Source organism: Aotus nancymaae, unplaced genomic scaffold (genome assembly GCF_030222135.1).
Source record: "Aotus nancymaae isolate 86718 unplaced genomic scaffold, 86718_ANA_hifiasm-v0.15.2.pri h1tg000064l_1, whole genome shotgun sequence".
Taxonomy (NCBI): domain Eukaryota; kingdom Metazoa; phylum Chordata; class Mammalia; order Primates; family Aotidae; genus Aotus; species Aotus nancymaae.
In genome coordinates this window covers 7,331,384-7,349,039 of record NW_026988479.1, presented here as the reverse complement: position 1 = coordinate 7,349,039, position 17,656 = coordinate 7,331,384, and the positions used below count along the sequence as shown (strand labels likewise).

Below are 17,656 nucleotides of genomic sequence, written 5' to 3'. Positions count from 1 at the left end.
TACTATGTCTGTCCCATCAGCAGAGTCTCAGACCAAGGTTCTCACAACAGAGCAGAGTGAGTTTCACTTGGCTGGTCCATCTGGCCTTCAGCTCTAATTTAAGAAACAAAAATCCAGGTTATAAGGTAATAGGGAATGGGAGGTCACTCTTGGCATAGAAGGATGTGCCACCTCCCATGCCTCCCTACAGTAACAGTAGTGGGAATGACAATAACATGTGAAGTGCTCACTGAGTGCCATGTATTATCTCAGGGGATCTCAGGGTTGCCATGTGAGATGGGTACTCTTTTTATCCTCATTTTACAAATGAGGAAGTAAAGGCACAGAGCAATAAAGCAACCAGCCCAAGTTCTCTTAGTGAATTGGTTGCTTAATCATTGATTCAATTGACATTGAGCACCTGCTCCAGGCCAGGCTCTGTGTCGGGCACAAGAAAGAGGTGGTCCCTGCCCTCACAAAGCTCAAGGTCAAGCATACTTTACAGGACAGATCGGATGTGCACATGTGCATGCATGAGCCCAGCAGCCCTGGGTGTGGCAGGCTCTGTTCTGGGCCACTTCACCCTTGCTCTCTGGCTAGAGAGGAAAGAGGCACCCCCTCCTCACCATCCTCCAGCAGAAGGACAGAGTTCTAAAACCTGAATAATCTGTATAATCATATTTTAGTTGATTAATATTTGCACAGTGCTACGCACACAGTGGGTGCTTAACTGTTGAATGAACATTGAACAATTAATTAAGAGTCACAGAAAATCAGGCTGGAAAATGTGGTTCTGGGACTGAGGAGTATCACACATTGTACTTGGAAAATCACCCTTAGCCTTGAACTAACTCTCCAAGTAGCCAAAGTCTGGCAGTTTTAGTTTCTGCCAGAGTCATAAAGGACCATAAAGATAAACGAACCCTGTCTGACCTGCATGGAACTGAGAACACTGGAAGGTATCCTGGGGTTCAGCAAAGAACACAGGTTTTCTCGGGGTCTGCCACTTTGGGTTGTGTGATTTTGGGCAGTCCATTCACCTTTATTAGCCTGCTTCTTCACCTTCAAAAAGGTGACAATAATACCTGCTCCTGGGTTTGTTGTGTACGTTGGATGGGAAATGTCAGTGGAGCATCTGACACAGGCCTCATTAAATGGTAGTTTCCTTTCTACTAGTCTCATGCTAGTAGAGCATTTTATTTGTCCTGAGCAAAATCATGCCTTGGAACTCGGATGAATAAGCAAAGCAGGTTACACTAAATTCTGATTAATAGAAAGAAATTCTAAGAAATAAAAATTCTTCCAGTCCATTACTAAAAACTAGAAAAGCTCTTATAAAAGGGATTTTACAAATGGACTTCAATCCCAGAGACGACTGTGAGTGAAAAATCAGCAATGCTTCTTTTAAGAATAAAAAATTGATTTCTATGGCATCCTCTCATAGTTATCCTTTCTTTATTGCAGGAAAAAGTAAGAAGTGGTAGTTAATAATGGACTGAAAAAGGTTAACTGGGGTTAACCACCCCAGTTCTATCTTTATCACTTGATTGTGATGTAAAGCTGGAAATTCCTTGACCATCTGAAAAAACAAAACAAAGAAAAACAAAAACAAACCTGGCTTATTATTTTTTTTATAACAGCTTTATTGAGCTATAATTTGTGCAGCCATAACATTTACTCTTTTAAAGTATACAATTCAGTCATTTTTAGTATATTCACAGAGTTGTGCAACTATCAGCAATGATCTAATTTTAGAATTTTCATCACCCTTGAAAGAAAATTGATACCTGTTAGCAGTCACTCATTCTCTTCTTCCTCCAGTCCCTGAAACCACTAATCTACTTTCTGTCTCTATGAGTTTGCCTATTCTGGACATTTCCTATGAATAGAATTATACAATATATGTCTTTTGTTACTGGCTTCTTTTACTTAGCTTGTTTTCTAAGTCCATCCATGTCATTGTGCAGTGTATCAGTACTTCATTCCTTTTTATGGTTTAATAATATTCTATGGTTTAGGTCTACCACATTTTCAATGATCCATTCATCAATTGGTAAGTATTTGGGTTGTTTCCACTTTTTGGCTACTATGAATAATGCTGTTGTGAACATTCATATACAACATTTTGTGTGTAAATGTTTTCATTTCTTTGGGGTATATACATAAGAGGGAAACTGTCATTGGGACATATGACAAGTCTATACTTAACCTTTTGCAGAACTCCTAATCTGCTTTCAAAGTGGCTACACCATTTTATGATTTCAACAGCAATGAATGAGAGTTTCAATTTCTCCACATTCCTGCCAACATTCGTTATCATGACTTTAATTTTAGTCGTCTTAGTGGGTGTAAAGAGATATCTCATTATGGTTTTAATTGTATTTCTCTAATAACTAATGTTGAACATCTTTTGCATTGAATCTATTGATCAATTTGGAGAGCATTGCCATCCTAACAATAAATTTTCTGCTACATGGAACAGAACATAGGTTGCCTTTCCACTTTTTAAGGGCTTCTTGAATTTCTTTCAATGACATTTTATAGTTTTTAAAATATACATTTTGCAAACTCTTAGTTAAATTTATTCCTGAAGTGCCTCCTTTAATATTTCTTGTAAAACATCACTGCTAAAAACAATTCTCTCAAGTTTTGTGTATTTTAGAATTTCTTTATCTAATTTTTGAAAAGACAGTTTTGCTGGATGCGTAATTTTTGGTTGACAGTTTCTATTTCCTTCAGGACTTACAATATGCCACTCCACTGCCTTCTGTCCTTTATTGTTTTTGATGAGAAGTCAAACATTGATCTTATTGGAGTTCTCTTGTATGTGCCTAGTTATATATTTGGGGCTTTCAAATTTTTCCCATTGTTTTTGTCTTTTTTTTTTTTAAAGCAGTTTTACCATGATATGTCAGGGTGTGGTTCTCTTTGTGATTATTCTATTTGGAGTTTGTTGAGCTTCTGAAATGTGTAGTTTAATGTTTTCTTACCAAATTTGGTTAGTTTTCAGTCATTAGTTCTTTGAGTATTTTTTTCTGTCCTTTTTCTCTCTCTCTTCTCCTAGTATTTCCATTATGCATATATTGCTATGTTTAATGGTGTTCCCCATTTCTCTGAGGCTCTTTAATTTTTCTTCATTCCCTTTTTCCTCTCTGTTCTTTGGATTACATACTTTCCAATCCTCTATCTTCAAGTTTGCTGATTCTTTCTTCTGTCTGTTCAAATCTTCTGTTAAGGACTTTGAGTTAATTTTTAATTTCAATTATTGTACATTTTTACTCCAGGATTTCTATTCAGTTCTTTGGTTTGTTTGTTTGTTTGTTTAAGAGACAAAGTCTCTTTCTGTTGCCCAGGCTGGGTTTGAACTCCTAGGCTCAAGCAATTCTCCTACCTCAGCCTCCTGAGTAACTGGGACTGTAGGCATATGCCATCATGCCTGGCTCAGCTTTTAAAAATATAAGTGTAACTTTTCTCTCTTTATTGCTATTCTGTGTTTGATGCAATATTGTCGTTATACTTTTAAAAGCATGACTTCCTTTCATTCTTCGAACATATTTATAATGGCTGCTTTAAAGTTTTTTAAAATCTGACACGTGGGCCTGCTCAGGCAGTTACTGTTGTCCACATTTTTCTCCCTGTGTATAGGTCATACTTTTCTGTTTCCTCTGCATATCTTGTAAGGTTTTGTTAAAAACTGGACATTTTAGATAATATATTGTGGAAATTAGGACACATTATAAATTAGATAATATATTGTAGAAATTACTGACACATTCTTCTACCTCCATTTCCCTGATCACCTCCTCTTATTCTTCTTCATTTTTTTTTTTTCTGAGATGAAGTCTCACTCTGTCACTCAAGCTGGAGTACAGCGGCACAATCTCGGCTCACTGCAACCTCCGCCTCCTGGGTTCAAGCGATTCTCCTGCCTCGGTCTCCTAAGTAGCTGGGATTATGGGCGCCTGCCACTATGCCCAGCTAATTTTTGTATTTTCAGAGAGATGGGGTTTTGCCATGTTGACCAGGCTGGTCTTGAACTCCTGATCTCAGGCGATCCACCCACCTCAGCCTCCCAAAGTGCTAGGATTACAGGCGTGAGCCATTGCCGCCTGTCCTGATCTTTCTATTAAGCTGTCTGTCTCTGCTGGTATCACACTCAGCTGTTAGCCTCACTAATTGCTAGCCAATTGCCTTATTAATTTCAATAATTCCCTGGGGGCATATATTGTCCCACAGTCTAATCCTATTCAAGTCAAGCCCCTTTGCAATGATAGTTTTTGAGGCAAGTCTTTAAGGTTTGTTTTGACTCCAGAAGGGCTGCTCTTAGCTGTCTCTTTCTCGTTTATTTGTTTCCTGTTTTTTTCCTGGTCAACTAGCTGCATTATGAGTTCACTCGTTGCCCTAATGGAGTTACCAGAATCCTCGTAGTTGCTTACCACCAAATTCTCCATTGTTCTTGAGAGCAATCTTGGGCTGTCCTTTTACATTCTATTTCAAATAAATTTAGTTCCTGTGTGGATAGCTTTAGCACTCTCTTCTTTTGGATTATCTCTCCCCCACTGGGCAAAATCTCTGAGCTCCTGTTCTAGAGAGGTGGGCAGGAAAAGTGGCCTGTTTATCTCAGAATGACACCCCTGCTTTATGAGTAGGACACTGAGTGGGAGTGGGAGCTTGGTGTGGAAAGCTCTGCCCTATGAATAAGCTGGCATAAGGGCAATCAAAGCTCTAATAGTCTCAACTTGTAACACCTGGAGTAGCGTCTCTACTATATGAATAGGGGCTAGGTGGAGGATGGGATCCTATAATCTCCTGGTTGCACTCATGAGAATTTTAACTTCTGTAGTTTGGAGCTAAGAGAATACAGGGATGGGTGGGGGATGGGAATTTGTTGTTCCTCTTGGTGAGGTGCTTTCTCTCATTGGAAGCTGATGGGAAAGAGAACTCTTATTTTCTTGGTCACACCCACCTAGAGCGGAACTTCCATTTTTCTTGTGCTGAGTATGGGGAAAGGGAGGGCTGAAGGGGTTTTAACTCAAATACCATAGACTTCCACTGTTCTTGCCAAGATAGAGTAGACTTTCTTGAATAAATGTATGCCCTTAGGACAACTTCCAGGGACTCTAAATGTGTGTGTGTGTGTATGTATTTTCACCAGTTATGGTTGTTTCACTGGGGAGCTGGTCTGTGGCGCTGGTGCTCCTCACACTGCCATCTTTGAAGTCTGAGAATCTTTTCATGTGCTGATTGATTTGTATTTCTTTGGGAAAACGTCTATTCTCCAAAGTGGACAAATGATTTTATTCACTTTTAAATCAGGCTTTTTATTGCTGAGTTGTAAGAGTTCTTTTTATATTCTAGATATAAATCCTTTATCAGATACATGATTTGCCAATATTTTCTCCCATTTTGTGGGTTATCTTTCTGGCTGTTTAATTCTTCTACTCATATTTTCATTTACAAATAACTAAGCCAGAAGCCTGCTAAACCTTAAAATGTTCTCAGTATCTTTCTTTCTTTCTTTAGAGGTAAAGAAAACGCTATCATAGATGGAAAACCCTCACTGATGAGTTCTGTAGTCATTGGAGGCTAAACCAAAGCAGAAGAACCAGTGAGTATGAGTGGGAAGATAGGGATGGGAGTGGAGGGGCTGTGGGAAGGAGAAGGGGCATTCAGAGATCTAGCTGTGCCCCTTGTATCCTGACAATGGATCTACCATGGCTCTACCAGCCTGTATTAGGGGACCATGAGCAAATGGCACCATGTCTGTGCCAGTCACCAAGCACTGAGGGGAAGCTTTGGAAGGGGCACCTGGGCCTGCCCTCCAGTCTTGCAAACGCTGAGCAGGAGCCACCAGCTCGGGGCTGTCTCTGCTTCTTGCTAGAGCATGTGAGTCAATCCAACCTTTCCCCAGAACCCCCATTCTCTCCACACCTTCTTCATTCCAAATGGGGATTCTTGCCTTTCTTTTGGACTCCAGAAACATGTATAAAACCATAACATGGCTTTAGATAACAAGGCAGACCTGTATTAGACTTACACCTAAATTGAATGCAGCCTGTCATAAGGGAGGAATTACAGTCCTAGAGGCCCAAGGTACCTGCAGCTCCCCCCAACCAGTCCTGCCAAAGCCTTGTTTTTGTCAAAATGCCACCCTGGACTCTGTATGAGGGTTCTGCTGCCCACCAAGAGGGATGGGCAAAGTCTGTTTATCCAGAATCTTGGCAGGAGGTACAGGTGAAGCAGCCTCTGAACAAAAGCATATTCTGAGATCCTGGTGGCTGTTGTCAGAGGAACACAGCAGAGAGGCAAACAGTTTGGGGTGAGGCAGCTGATAAACAAACAGGGAAGCTTTTCCATTCAGGCCAGAGCAAGGGGAAGCCCCTGAGTCTCCTCTATCTGCTCTCTGGCAAGATTTGCTTTCTGAAGCGTTGACTGGAAATAGAAGTCTCACAGGGCTGGCTGGAGCCAGAGGCTCCCATACCTTATCCCCTTTGGAATCTGCCAGAGGGCAGGTCCAAGTATGGACTTGGATGAACAACTTGGTTAATATTCAGGCTATCTTGACAGTCAAGCTACCAGTCTCCACGCCCATGAGCAATGTCCCCAGGCGCCTGCAGGCCTGATAGAAAGAAACTCCACAAACCTGCCTATCATGGGAGGTTTCCCCCTTTGTTGGGGCCTACCCAGACCCCAGGGGAGGTGCGTCTTTGAGAGCTACTGTGTGAAGTCCCACATAGCGGCAGCTGCATGTGAGGGTTAGTCTGTTTCATTATTCCCTTGCTTGCTGCTCTCAATGCCTGCCAGAAGCTCCCTGTTAGCAAGGGAAGAGGCCCTCATCTTGCTCCACATACCTGGCTCACCTCTGGGCTATGGGTGGGGAATCAGTAAGTCCTGCTGCTGTTCATGCCCTGACCCCAGTTCCCAGGAAAGCACAAGGCTAGTGCCCCCAGAGGTCCAGGCCCTTTGCTGGAGACTCTGTCATGCTTAAGGGCGTAGCTACCAGCAGCTCCACTCAGGGGCTCCTAGAGGATGCAGCCCAGCTGCAGAAGAGGACAGAAGACTCTACGGTGTGGCAGCAGCCCTGTCTCAAACCATTGGTAGCCTATCAAGAAGGCTGGTCCTTAGTACACGAGGTTCCCCAAGAACTCTGGAGCACAAGACCTGGCAGAAGTGGTATATAGTTTAAGGTGACTGCCTCAGTTTTCCCAACCCATGGATGGATGGGAAGGTGAAGACCCTAATGATGTTTCATGGGAGAAGAGGACATGTTTGAAACAAAGGCTGGCTCATGCTTAGCCCCTGGCCAGGAGCCAGGATTGTCTCTGCTGCTCACTCTGTGGCTCTGCAGATGAACTTAGGCCCTCTCCAGAGCAGGGCATTTGTTGCCCTTCCTGATCCTTTAGCCTCAGGGCAGGAGGTTGCTGGGCTTCTTCACATACACAGGGCCTCTTCTCTCTAAGGTCTTGGCCCTGAGAGCTATAGATGAAGGGCCATGCCCATAGAGACTGAGATCTGACCCCTGAAGTAGGTCTCAGTGACGAGGACCCCATCATCAGACACTCTGGGTTGCTTGGGGCCCTTCCTTCCCCAACAGAAGCTTCAGTCCCAACCCAGGTCCCACCAGTCCCTGCTCGCGTTCCTGCTCAGCTGCCGCCTGATGGAAAACTTAGCAACGAGCTGTGGCTGGCACTCCTCCCGCAGGGGCAAACACAGACTCCTCTAGCCCTGACTCCAGAGATAGATAAAGGCCTTTACCCTGGATATTTAATTCTTTCTCCTTAAAGTGAAAAATAACTTGTTGGATTGAGCTGGAATAACTGGAGCAATGAAATAAAGACGGATAGCATTAGTTTATAACTGATGAAATAAGTATGTATGAACCTGTACTAATATGTTAATAATTGCATACATTAATAAATAGATGTGGAGGGGAAGCTCTTCTTCTCAGAAGAATTCCAATTAATATTGAAGGAATCAGGAAATGCAAAGTCATTACAAGGCAAACTGCAGCAATAGTTGTTTCAGTCAAGGTCTAGTGATGAATGCTAAAATCAGTGGATAGAAATTTGAGGAGACACAGGATTTTGTATAATCTCAAAGTACCTCCCTTAAGATATTTATTAATAACAGAGGAAAAAATAGTACTTTTACAGCAGAGAAATTCAGCAGACACCAACCCGACAAGTGAATAGCACCTTTACAGCAGAGAAATTCAGCAGACACCAACTTGACAAGTGATCAAGGTTAACATCACCAGTAATAAGACACATCAGCATCATGTACCCACTGGCATGATGCCTGGAGTATGCATCACTTCTATCGTATTGTTACCGAAAAGCACATGACGCATCTAATGATGAGAAAAATCATACCAACCCAAATTAAGGAGCATTCGTCAAAATACTCGTAAAAATGTCAAGATCATGAAAGATAAGACTGAGGAACAGTCACTGATTGGAGACAGACAGGACAACTAAATACGACATGGGATTTTGGGTGTGATTCTACAATAGAAAAAGTACATTAGCAGAAAAACGGGTGAAATTCAAACAAAAGTCTGTAGCTCAGTTATTACTATTGTAACCAACGTTAATTTCCCGGTTTGGATAAATGCATAATGGGTGTTTAAATTGTTAACATCAGAGAAAGCTGGATGAAGGGTATATGTGAAATCTCTGTACTATTTTCAAACTTCTCTCTAAATCAAAAGTTATTTCAAAATAAAGTTAAAAAATAATGGCTGGGCATGGCGGCTCACGCCTGTAATCCCAGTACTTTGGGAGGCCGAGGCAGGTGGGTCACCTGAGATAAGGAGATCAAGATCAGCCTGGCCACACACACACACACACACACACACACACACACACACAAATTAGTTGGGCATGGTGGCAGGTGCCTGTAATCCCAGCTGCTTGGGAGGCAGCAGAGTGTGGCACCAGCAAATAGGCTTCCTAGGTGGGTGGTGAGGAGTGGTAAGGACAGGACCTCAGCACCCTCTTTGCCTTCTCCACTGGCTGGGCACAGTGGACATGGTGGGAGCTGTCCTAAAGTCCAGGTTGTGGCCTGTAAAATAGGTGATAGGAGTTGCTGGAGGCTGAGTCCCTCTCCCCACAGTGTTAGGAGTGGGGAGAATTGCTTGAACCGGGGGGGTGGAGGTTGCAGTGAGCCGAGACGGTGCCATTGTACTCCACCCTAGGCAACAAGAATGAAACTCCATCTCAAAAAAAAAACAAACAAAAAATATTTTGACTCTTAGTAATTGCACAGGATGAATAACTTGGACTTCACAATAACCCCTGAAGAAGGAAACCTTATGTACATGCACACACACAGACGAATGCACTCATGCAAACTCCAGCTCAGACACCTTATTGCTACCTCCTGGCATACTATGAAAGGCATTTCTACACCAGAGCATGGCATCCTTGGTTCCTGACTAACCCTGACATCCTGTGAAGAGGTGTTGGGGGTGGGGGGCAGTTCAGGCAGTCTTGTCTGTCCCCTAGGATATGCTCACTGGGAGATCCTGGCACGGTGGTGTAAGGCAGAGACACAATATGAGGACGATTCCACTACCTGTGTTGTGCCAATTGGGATGCAGAAAACCTGCTCAGGGGCCCTGGGCTTGGCCTTCTCCACTGACACTGGCCAAGTCAGCATGGGTTCGGACCTGTGTCCAGGTCTCTGAGCCTTGGAACTAACACTGTGTGGAGAAGGACTCAGCCTCCAGCAAGTCCTATCACCTATTTCACAGGCCACAACCTGGACTTTAGGACAGCTCCCACCATGTCCACTGTGCCCAGCCAGTGGAGAAGGCAAAGAGGGTGCTGAGGTCCTGTCCTTACCACTCCTCACCACCCACCTAGGAAGCCTATTTGCTGGTGCCACACTCTGCTGGCCACCATGGGATGGGGCCTGGGGCATTAGCTCACTGAGTCCTCCCAACAACTCACATAAGGTGGTTTCTCTTATTATCCTCTTTGAAAACTGAGAGGAAGTACACATAATATACAGTTTAACATGTTAGCCATTTTTAAGTGTACAGTTCAGTAGCATTCACACTGTTGTGCAATCTCCAACACTATTTTCATCTTACAAAACTGAAACTTTATACCCATGAAACAACAACTCCCTACGCCTTCCTTCTTCCAGTCCCTGGCAACCACCATTTGCTTTCTGTTTCTATGAGTGTGACTACTCTTTAAGTGAAATCAGAAAATAATCTGTCTTGTGACTGGCTTATTTCACTAAGCATAGTCTCCTCAAGGTTCATCCATGTGTAGCATGTGTCAGAATTTCCTTCCTTTTTAAAGCTGAATAATTAATAATCCATTGTACGCACATACCACATTATGTTTATCCATTGTCTGTGGACCGATACTTGGGTTGCTTTCACCTTTTGACTATTGTGAACAGTGCTACCATGGAAATGGTGTACAGTTATCTCTTTGAGACCCTATTTCAGTGACTTTGGATATATATCCAGAATTGGTATTGCAGGATCATATGGTAATTCTATTTTTAATATTTTTAGGCACCACCATACTATTTTCCATAGTGGCTGCACCATTTTACACTCCCACTAGGAATGAACAAGTGTTCCAGTTTCTCTACATCCTCACTAACACTTGTTATTTTCTATGTTAAAAAACAACACTTTTTTTAAAGGTGGCGTCTCATCCTGTCACCAGGCTGGAGTGCAGAGGTACGGTGATAGGTCACTGCAACCTCGAACTCCTAGCCTCGGGTGACCCTCCTGCCTGAGCCTCCTGATAAGCTGGAACTACAGTTGCATGCCTTCATGCCCGGCTAATTTTTATTTTTATTTATTGGAGAGATGGGGTCTTGCTATGTTGCCCAGGCCTGTCTTGAATCCTAGCCTCAAGCAATGCTCCTGCCTCTGCCTCCTAAAGTGGATTTCTGGTGGTTTTTTTTGGTAGTAGCTATTTTTAAGGGTACAAAGTGGTACCTCATTATGGTTTTCATTTGCATTTCCCTAGTGATTAGTGATGTTGAGCCTCTTTTCATATGCTTGTATCCCCAATTTATAGACAAGGAAACTGAGGCTTTCATCAGTGATATAACCTGTCTGGAGTCAGCCAGCCAGATGGTTGGCAGTGGAGTCAGAACTGGCCCTCTAGTGAGTCTGACTCCAGAACTCCGTGTGCCGCCACTCCTCTGGGGAGAGCCATCCATCCATCCTGCTCACCCTGGTACTTGCTTCCTTCCCTTCTCCTCCCAACTTCCAGGGCCCAGTTGCTTTTTTTTTTCTTTTTTTGAGACAGAGTCTGCCTCTGTCACCCAGGCTGCAGTACAGTGGCATGATCTCAATTCACTGCAACCTCCATCTTCCAGGTTCAAGCGATTCTTCTGCCTCAGCCTCCTGAGTAGCTGGGACTACAGGGGTGCGCCACCACTCCCAGCTAATTTTTGAATTCTTAGTAGAGACGGGGTTTCACCATGTTGGCCAGGCTGGTTTCGAACTCCTGACCTCAAGTAATCCACCCATCTTGGCCTCAAGTGCTGGGATTATAGGCATGAGTGACTGCGCCTGTCCTCTGGTTGCTTTTTATTTTACTCCCACCACTCAAAAAGGAAGCCAGGAAGGAAAAAGCTGCTGAAAAAAAGCAAATCCTGGTGTATGCGTGTGAATATGTGATGATATACATCCCTAGAGGTCCCTGTGAACAGGGCACAACATGGGTAGCTTTGGACTGGGAGGCCAGCAGGTACCCACCCCTCATACCCTACGGTAAACAAAACCAGTGAACAAAGGGAAAGCAGACAGGTCAGCCCAGCTGTCAGGGAAGGCTGCCGCTCGTGGGTCCAGCCTCCATATCAGGCACTGCTAACACTTCCAGAAATCAACATGGGATGAGCTGGCACCCAGTCTTAGCTGTTCCCAGGCCATGCTGTGGGCAGGGAGTGGGCAAGCACTAGAGCCCCTGCTAGGGAAGCAAAGCCAGAGAAGCATGGCCACCTTAGGGCCCAGAGTAGGTATGGTGCCAATGCTGGGGAATCCAGAGGCAGTCCACAGGCTGAGCCCACTTCCCACAGGTGCCAACGATTCCACAGCCACCACGCCTGGCTGGCCACCATTCTCTTGCAGAGGAGACTTTCACAGCTTCCTCACTGGTCTTCTTGTTTGTCATAACAGCTAGAGCGAGCTATTTCCAAAAGCACGGACCCGGCCTTAGAATGCTTACTGTTTCCTCACTGTCCTCTGAATAAAGTCAGCCCTGGCCCCTGTGGGCATTTCTAGTCTCATCTGTCATCTCTCTCATCCCTTGAGTTCCAGCCACTCTGATGTATGAGAATTCCATTTCCTAAATCTCCCATGTTCTTTCCTAGACAGGTCTTAGCTCATATTTTCAGACTCACCAAAAATTGTATCACGCCTTCTTGGAGTATTTCCTCCACTTATTGTCCCACAGAGAAGGTGATTTATTTATCCCAGGTTGCATAGCAAGCAAGGCGGGATTTGAATTTGGGTTCCAGAACACTACTCCTAACCAGAGTTAATGTTAGCCTTCTCAGTAACACAGCCAGTGTGCCCCATGGGCATCTGAGGGCAGGCTCCACCCAACACAAGGCCAGACACAATGTCTGATGACTGCTATACTGTGCTGAGGGAAAGGGATAAGGGACTAGCAGAGGCCACTCAGGTTTTTCTTGGGAGCAGCACAAGGCAGAGGAGGGACTAGCAGCAGAGAAATCCTACCTGCCTGACCAACAGCAGGCAATGGCTCCATGAGGATGCTCTCCTCAGAAGGAAGGTGTGTCCTGACCCAGCAACCCCTGGTCCTTACCAGATGTGAAGCAGGAAAAAAAGGGAAGAATCCTGTGTGCATCCTGATTCCTGGAACTTAGAAAACCTACCATTAACCACACAGGGTGCTGAGGGGCTGCAGCTCCTGCCTACCAACTGACCTTGTGCTCAGAGAGGTCCCTGAGTGCCAGGGCTTCCAGCCGGGGTTTCCCCTTCTCTGCTTCCTTGCACCCAAAGAGCATCAGGAGGCCATCTGCTGTCTTTTAGAGAAACTGGGACCTCAGGACAGGACCCCAAACCTCATCACAAGTATGTGGTACAGCAGTACACCTCCTGATACCTCCGGAAGTCTGTGGCCAGGGAACAGACAAGATTTGGTTCTGCCCTGCTCAGTAACAAGGTCCTTCATACCCCTCCTCCCTTGCCTGGCAGGAAGGTGACTCAGGCAGTGCGTCTGGGTAGCCTGGGGCTGCGCTTCCCCCAAGGCAGCATCTAGGCTCTTGGGGAACTTCGTTTGTTGTGAAAATCGGAAATGAAAAGACAGTTGGTGACAAACTCCCTTCTCCGTCACCTCCTTACTGCACAGAAAGGACCCAGGAATGCACCTCGAGTGAGTCCTATTCTCTCTTGGGGTGCACACCCGCTGCTGGAAGTATGAACAGCAGGTTTGAGGGGAAGCAGAGCGCTGACCCTGACAGTGTGCAGGGAGTCAGTCTCAAGGGGAGCTGACACAGAGGGAGGGTCAGGCACTCCTGGGTTCCCGGTCTCGGCCTGGCACCCACCTCTGTCACGACGGTGGACAGGTAGACGTCCTGGCTGAACTCCCAGCCATCCAGACAGCTCTCCTGCTCCAGCTGCCCCAGGTCCACGTCGCGCCCCGGCTCTAGCCCGAGCGCCGAGAAGTTGGCGATGGTGGCGAGCCGGTAGCGGCGGCAGCTGTGGGGCACCTCGCGGCCGTCCCGCAGACGTAGCGGGACACTGTGGTTGCGCCAGGCGCTGCTCAGGTTCGCGGCGTCCGGCACCCGGCAGCGGTGCTCCGGGATCCCCGCCAGGAACACGACTGACATACCATTGAAGCCGTTAGGGATGATGCTGGCGCTGAGCAAGAAGAAGATGAGGCGCTGGAAGGGCCCCCACTCGCCCAGGAAGGCGGTCACCTCGTCGTAGTCCCGCATGCTTTTCACTGCCGCTCCGAAACTTGCAACTACGGGTGATAAGAGCGTCCTCGGGACGCTGTCGCGTGGCCTGGGCGCTTCCCAGGGATGTCAGAACGTTCCCGGGGGACAGGCAGGCTGTTGGAAATAGGGGCTTGCGGCCGGGGACTGGTTCTGGGAAACAGGTTGAGGGCTTTGGAGCGTTCCCGGGAGCTCCGCGCAGAGCTTGATGCCACTGTACGCATGGGACCACACCCCCATCCCGGGCCCTGCGCGGGGAAGGGGAGGGCGGCCCAGTCCGCTGGGGCGGGGCTCCCGACTGTCTCCGCCCTGTGTTCGGCGCGCCCGCAAGTCCCCAAGGACCCGGCGGGGGCTTCCAGGCCCGGCTCAGCCATTCCGCCCGCGTGCGGGGGAAGAAGCTTGCCTCCAGAACACTCTGTTGTCCCCAGCCATCCCTGAGCTCTGATTCCCAGACCTGGATACCACGTGGGAGGGCTGGCTCGACGGAGTAGCAGAGGCCGGAGAGCAAGGTCTTGGAGAGGTCGGTTCTCGGCCTACTCGGGCCGCGTCGCCCTGGGCCCAGCCGCCGGCAGCGTTCCTTCCGCGGTCTCTTCCAGTCTGGAGTCTGAGCTTAGGCGGCCACGCGAAGGGTGCGGACGGGCGAGTCAGTGGAGTCGGTCCCCGAGAAATTTCTGCGGGCGGCGGATCGACAGGGATGCGCGCCCGCGCAGGCGGCTGGCACTCGCCGACAGGGAGCTCTTTGCTCACTAGTCTTAGGAGGGCTCAATTCGGTCAATCCCCGGCGGCGCCCGGACAGCGTCCTCGGGACAGCCAGGAGCCTCACCTTGCACAGGGATAAAAGGCCCACAGCCTGGAAGGGATGAGCAAGGTCACACTACGTCAGAGATGGGCCCGGACCGGAGGGAGGGGCGGGGGCAGGAGACAACCGATTGCTCGTGAGGCGAGTTTCCTCCCCCCGCACGCCAGCGGAATGGCTGGGCCCAGCCTGGAAGCCCCTGCCGGGTCCATGGGCGGGCGGGCGCCTGGACAAGGAGCCTGCCCATTGCGGAAGCACACTCATGGAGGCATTGTCACCACGCTGGGTTCTGATTTTGAGCCCCTTGCACTCCACACGCCCCCAGAGCCCTTTATCCCGGCAGGCTGCTAGAGCTTTCTCCGACCGGAAGGCTTTCTGTTTGCCGAAGGGCCTGCCCCCAGTCCCGGAACAGAGGGAGGAAAAGGAGGGAGAGAGGAGGAGGAGATCGGATTTGGCGCTCAGACCCAGCAGGGTAACCAAAGCAGGGACCATAGCCTCCCTTTTTTTGGCTCGGTGCCCAGACCTAAGGCCCTTTTACTGTTGTGTAAGCTAGCCTGGTGCTGGAGACTTGAGCCTTGGGGTTCACGAGGCAGATGAAATTGACAGGATGAAGAGCTCACCCTCTTTGGAGATTTTGCACAAGTGTGTTTGAGTCTCCAGGGCCCGATTAAGAGGCAGAGGGACATTTCTGCCTCTTTTTGTGTAGCTTCCAGTCTGACTCCTCCTCTTAGGAGGACTTCCCACCCCCTTGGAACCTCAGCTTCCTTACCTGTAATAAGACTATATATCCTGATGTGCTAGGACAGCTCTGATTTTTGTCTATTAATCCCTGAAATTATTAATAAAGCCTCCGTATACTTTCACTAGTATCCTTCTTCAAATGATATATTATGGTAATTATCTTACTTAGCTTGGGTTTCATCTCCCCTACTCCACCCCAAATAATAGAGCAAACTCGGAGACAAGAACTTATATAAGGTTGTTTATCTTGAGTAGTGATGACATAAAACAGAAGTAGGGGACTAGGGAGGAGCCTGAGCAGGGAGGATTGTTAAAGCCAACATAGACTGTGAAATTGAGATGGTCATTGGCCATGACCAAGATCAGTAACAGTGCTGTGTGGAGCCCTGTGGAACCTAAGAATAAAGGGAAAACTAGCAATATTGTGTCTTTATTTAACATTTTGATATTGTGTTCATCATGGGTATTTGCATTAATTCCTATTTTTAAAAATATTGCATTAAAATATAATTAATCTTGGTTACTGAATTTTTGGTGCCTCCTTAAATTTGCACCAGAGACAAGTGCCTTGCTCTTTTCCCTCACCTCAGCCTTGTCTCAATCCCCATTGCTATGGGTTATGAGGTTTAATCCCACTAGGGACTCCTAAGAGCCATATAGAATGAGGAAGTATTTGTTTCCTAGTTCTGTCTCCATTGGTCAACTGCCTGCACTTCCAGGTTGCACATAAGTGAGTGCTGATCAGGTACCACTCAACTATTTGCCTTTGCTCACAAGTGTATGCAAATCTATATCTGGAATTGTTTTGTCCTCCATACAAAATGAATGAACAAGTATACTGTTTACAGCTTAGCCCATTGGGGGAATTTCCCTTCAAAGTTCTTTAGGGCTACCCCCTAAATGGAGGTATGTTACAGGAGCAATCTTTTTTTTTTTCTAGTATCAATGCCTAAAGCTAATCCATCTGTGAGTCAGGGCTATTTTCCCCTTTATCAGTTGGTTACAGAGAACTACCCACTAAAGCTGTAGGTCTGAGCTAAGACAGAAGGGTTGGTATGGTCGATAGCCGAGGTAGGTGTCACAGGAGTCTCCACCACCTTTTGTTGACTTACATGCACCTTACTGACCTGCTTAGTCCTGATCCTGAATTTACCATTCTTATTATACGATGGATTGCTGATAAGTCTGCCTTTTTTTTCTTTCTTTCCTGAGACGGGTCTCACTCTGTCACCCAGGCTGGAGTGCAGTGGCGCAATCACAGCTCACTGCAGCCTCAACCTCCCTAGGCTCAAGTGATCCTTCTACTTCAGCCTCCCAGCTTGCTGGGACTACAAGCAAACACCACCAGGCCCAGCTAACTTTATTTTTTCTTCCACATTTTGTAGAGATGGGGTTTTGCCCTGTTGCCTCCTGGGCTCAAGTAATTATCTGGCCTCAGCCTCCCAAAGTGCTGGGATTACCGGTGTGGGCTACCATGCTTGGCTTAAACCTGCCCGATCTTATGACTTGATAGACTCTGGCAATAACCGGCTTACAATGGGTATCTCTGGTTGCATAGACCCTTCATGTTCCATTGCTTGGCTCTCGGTTTTTACTGGGACCGAACAGCTGCTTTTCAAAAGTCAAATAACTCTCTGCTGCATGGCCTTGTTCCAGAACCTAAGAGATCTATGCTGAAACTCTTTTATTAGGGCATGTCAGAGACTCTGCCTGCAGCCTTATTCATTATGTTTGCCTCTAGCCCCATTGTATCTGCTGGATCATATGAACCAAATGGTAGAGAAACTTGTACAATAGTTGGACACACTGTACAGCTCTCTCCTCCTCTGGACTTCACTCAAAACTGAGAGCCTTCAAAGGCACCCAATAGATGGGTCAGAGGAATACTTCACCAAGCACTATGCCTTAGTGTTGGAGGATACAGAGCTTAACAACTTGTCTTTACTTTACAGGAGATAACCTGGTATGCTCCAGGCTACTGATCCCTGATAACTTTACCAATTTGTTTAAAAATAATAGGGATAGAAGAAGTTAGTGGGGATATAGATGAAATAATATGGGCTGTGAATAGTGGTTCTCTTTTAGGGGTTTGTTTTACTAGTTTGTCTACTTTTATATTCATTTAACTTATTCTAGAACAAAAAGGTAAGAAAAAATTTGAACAACATGAATTCCCTGAATCTTCATATTTTTATC

General features: G+C 46.4%; 1 protein-coding gene across 6 annotated transcripts in view; it reads right to left on the bottom strand.

Moving 5' to 3' along the window:
- LOC105712318 (solute carrier family 22 member 4) overlaps positions 1–14,786 on the bottom strand; it is a 56,722-nt gene extending 41,936 nt beyond the window's left edge. The window contains exon 1 of one of the 6 annotated variants that reach the window (XR_010338763.1): positions 13,531–14,786. Coding sequence is in view for 5 of the 6 variants with exons in the window: in XM_021677496.2 (XP_021533171.1) it covers positions 13,531–13,923 (393 nt within the window). In the remaining variant the exon portion in view is untranslated. The remainder of the gene's footprint in view (positions 1–13,530) is intronic. The other 5 variants (XM_021677496.2, XM_012445343.3, XM_021677498.2 and 2 more) reach the window with 5 other exon arrangements.
- Positions 14,787–17,656: the final 2,870 nt, after the last annotated feature.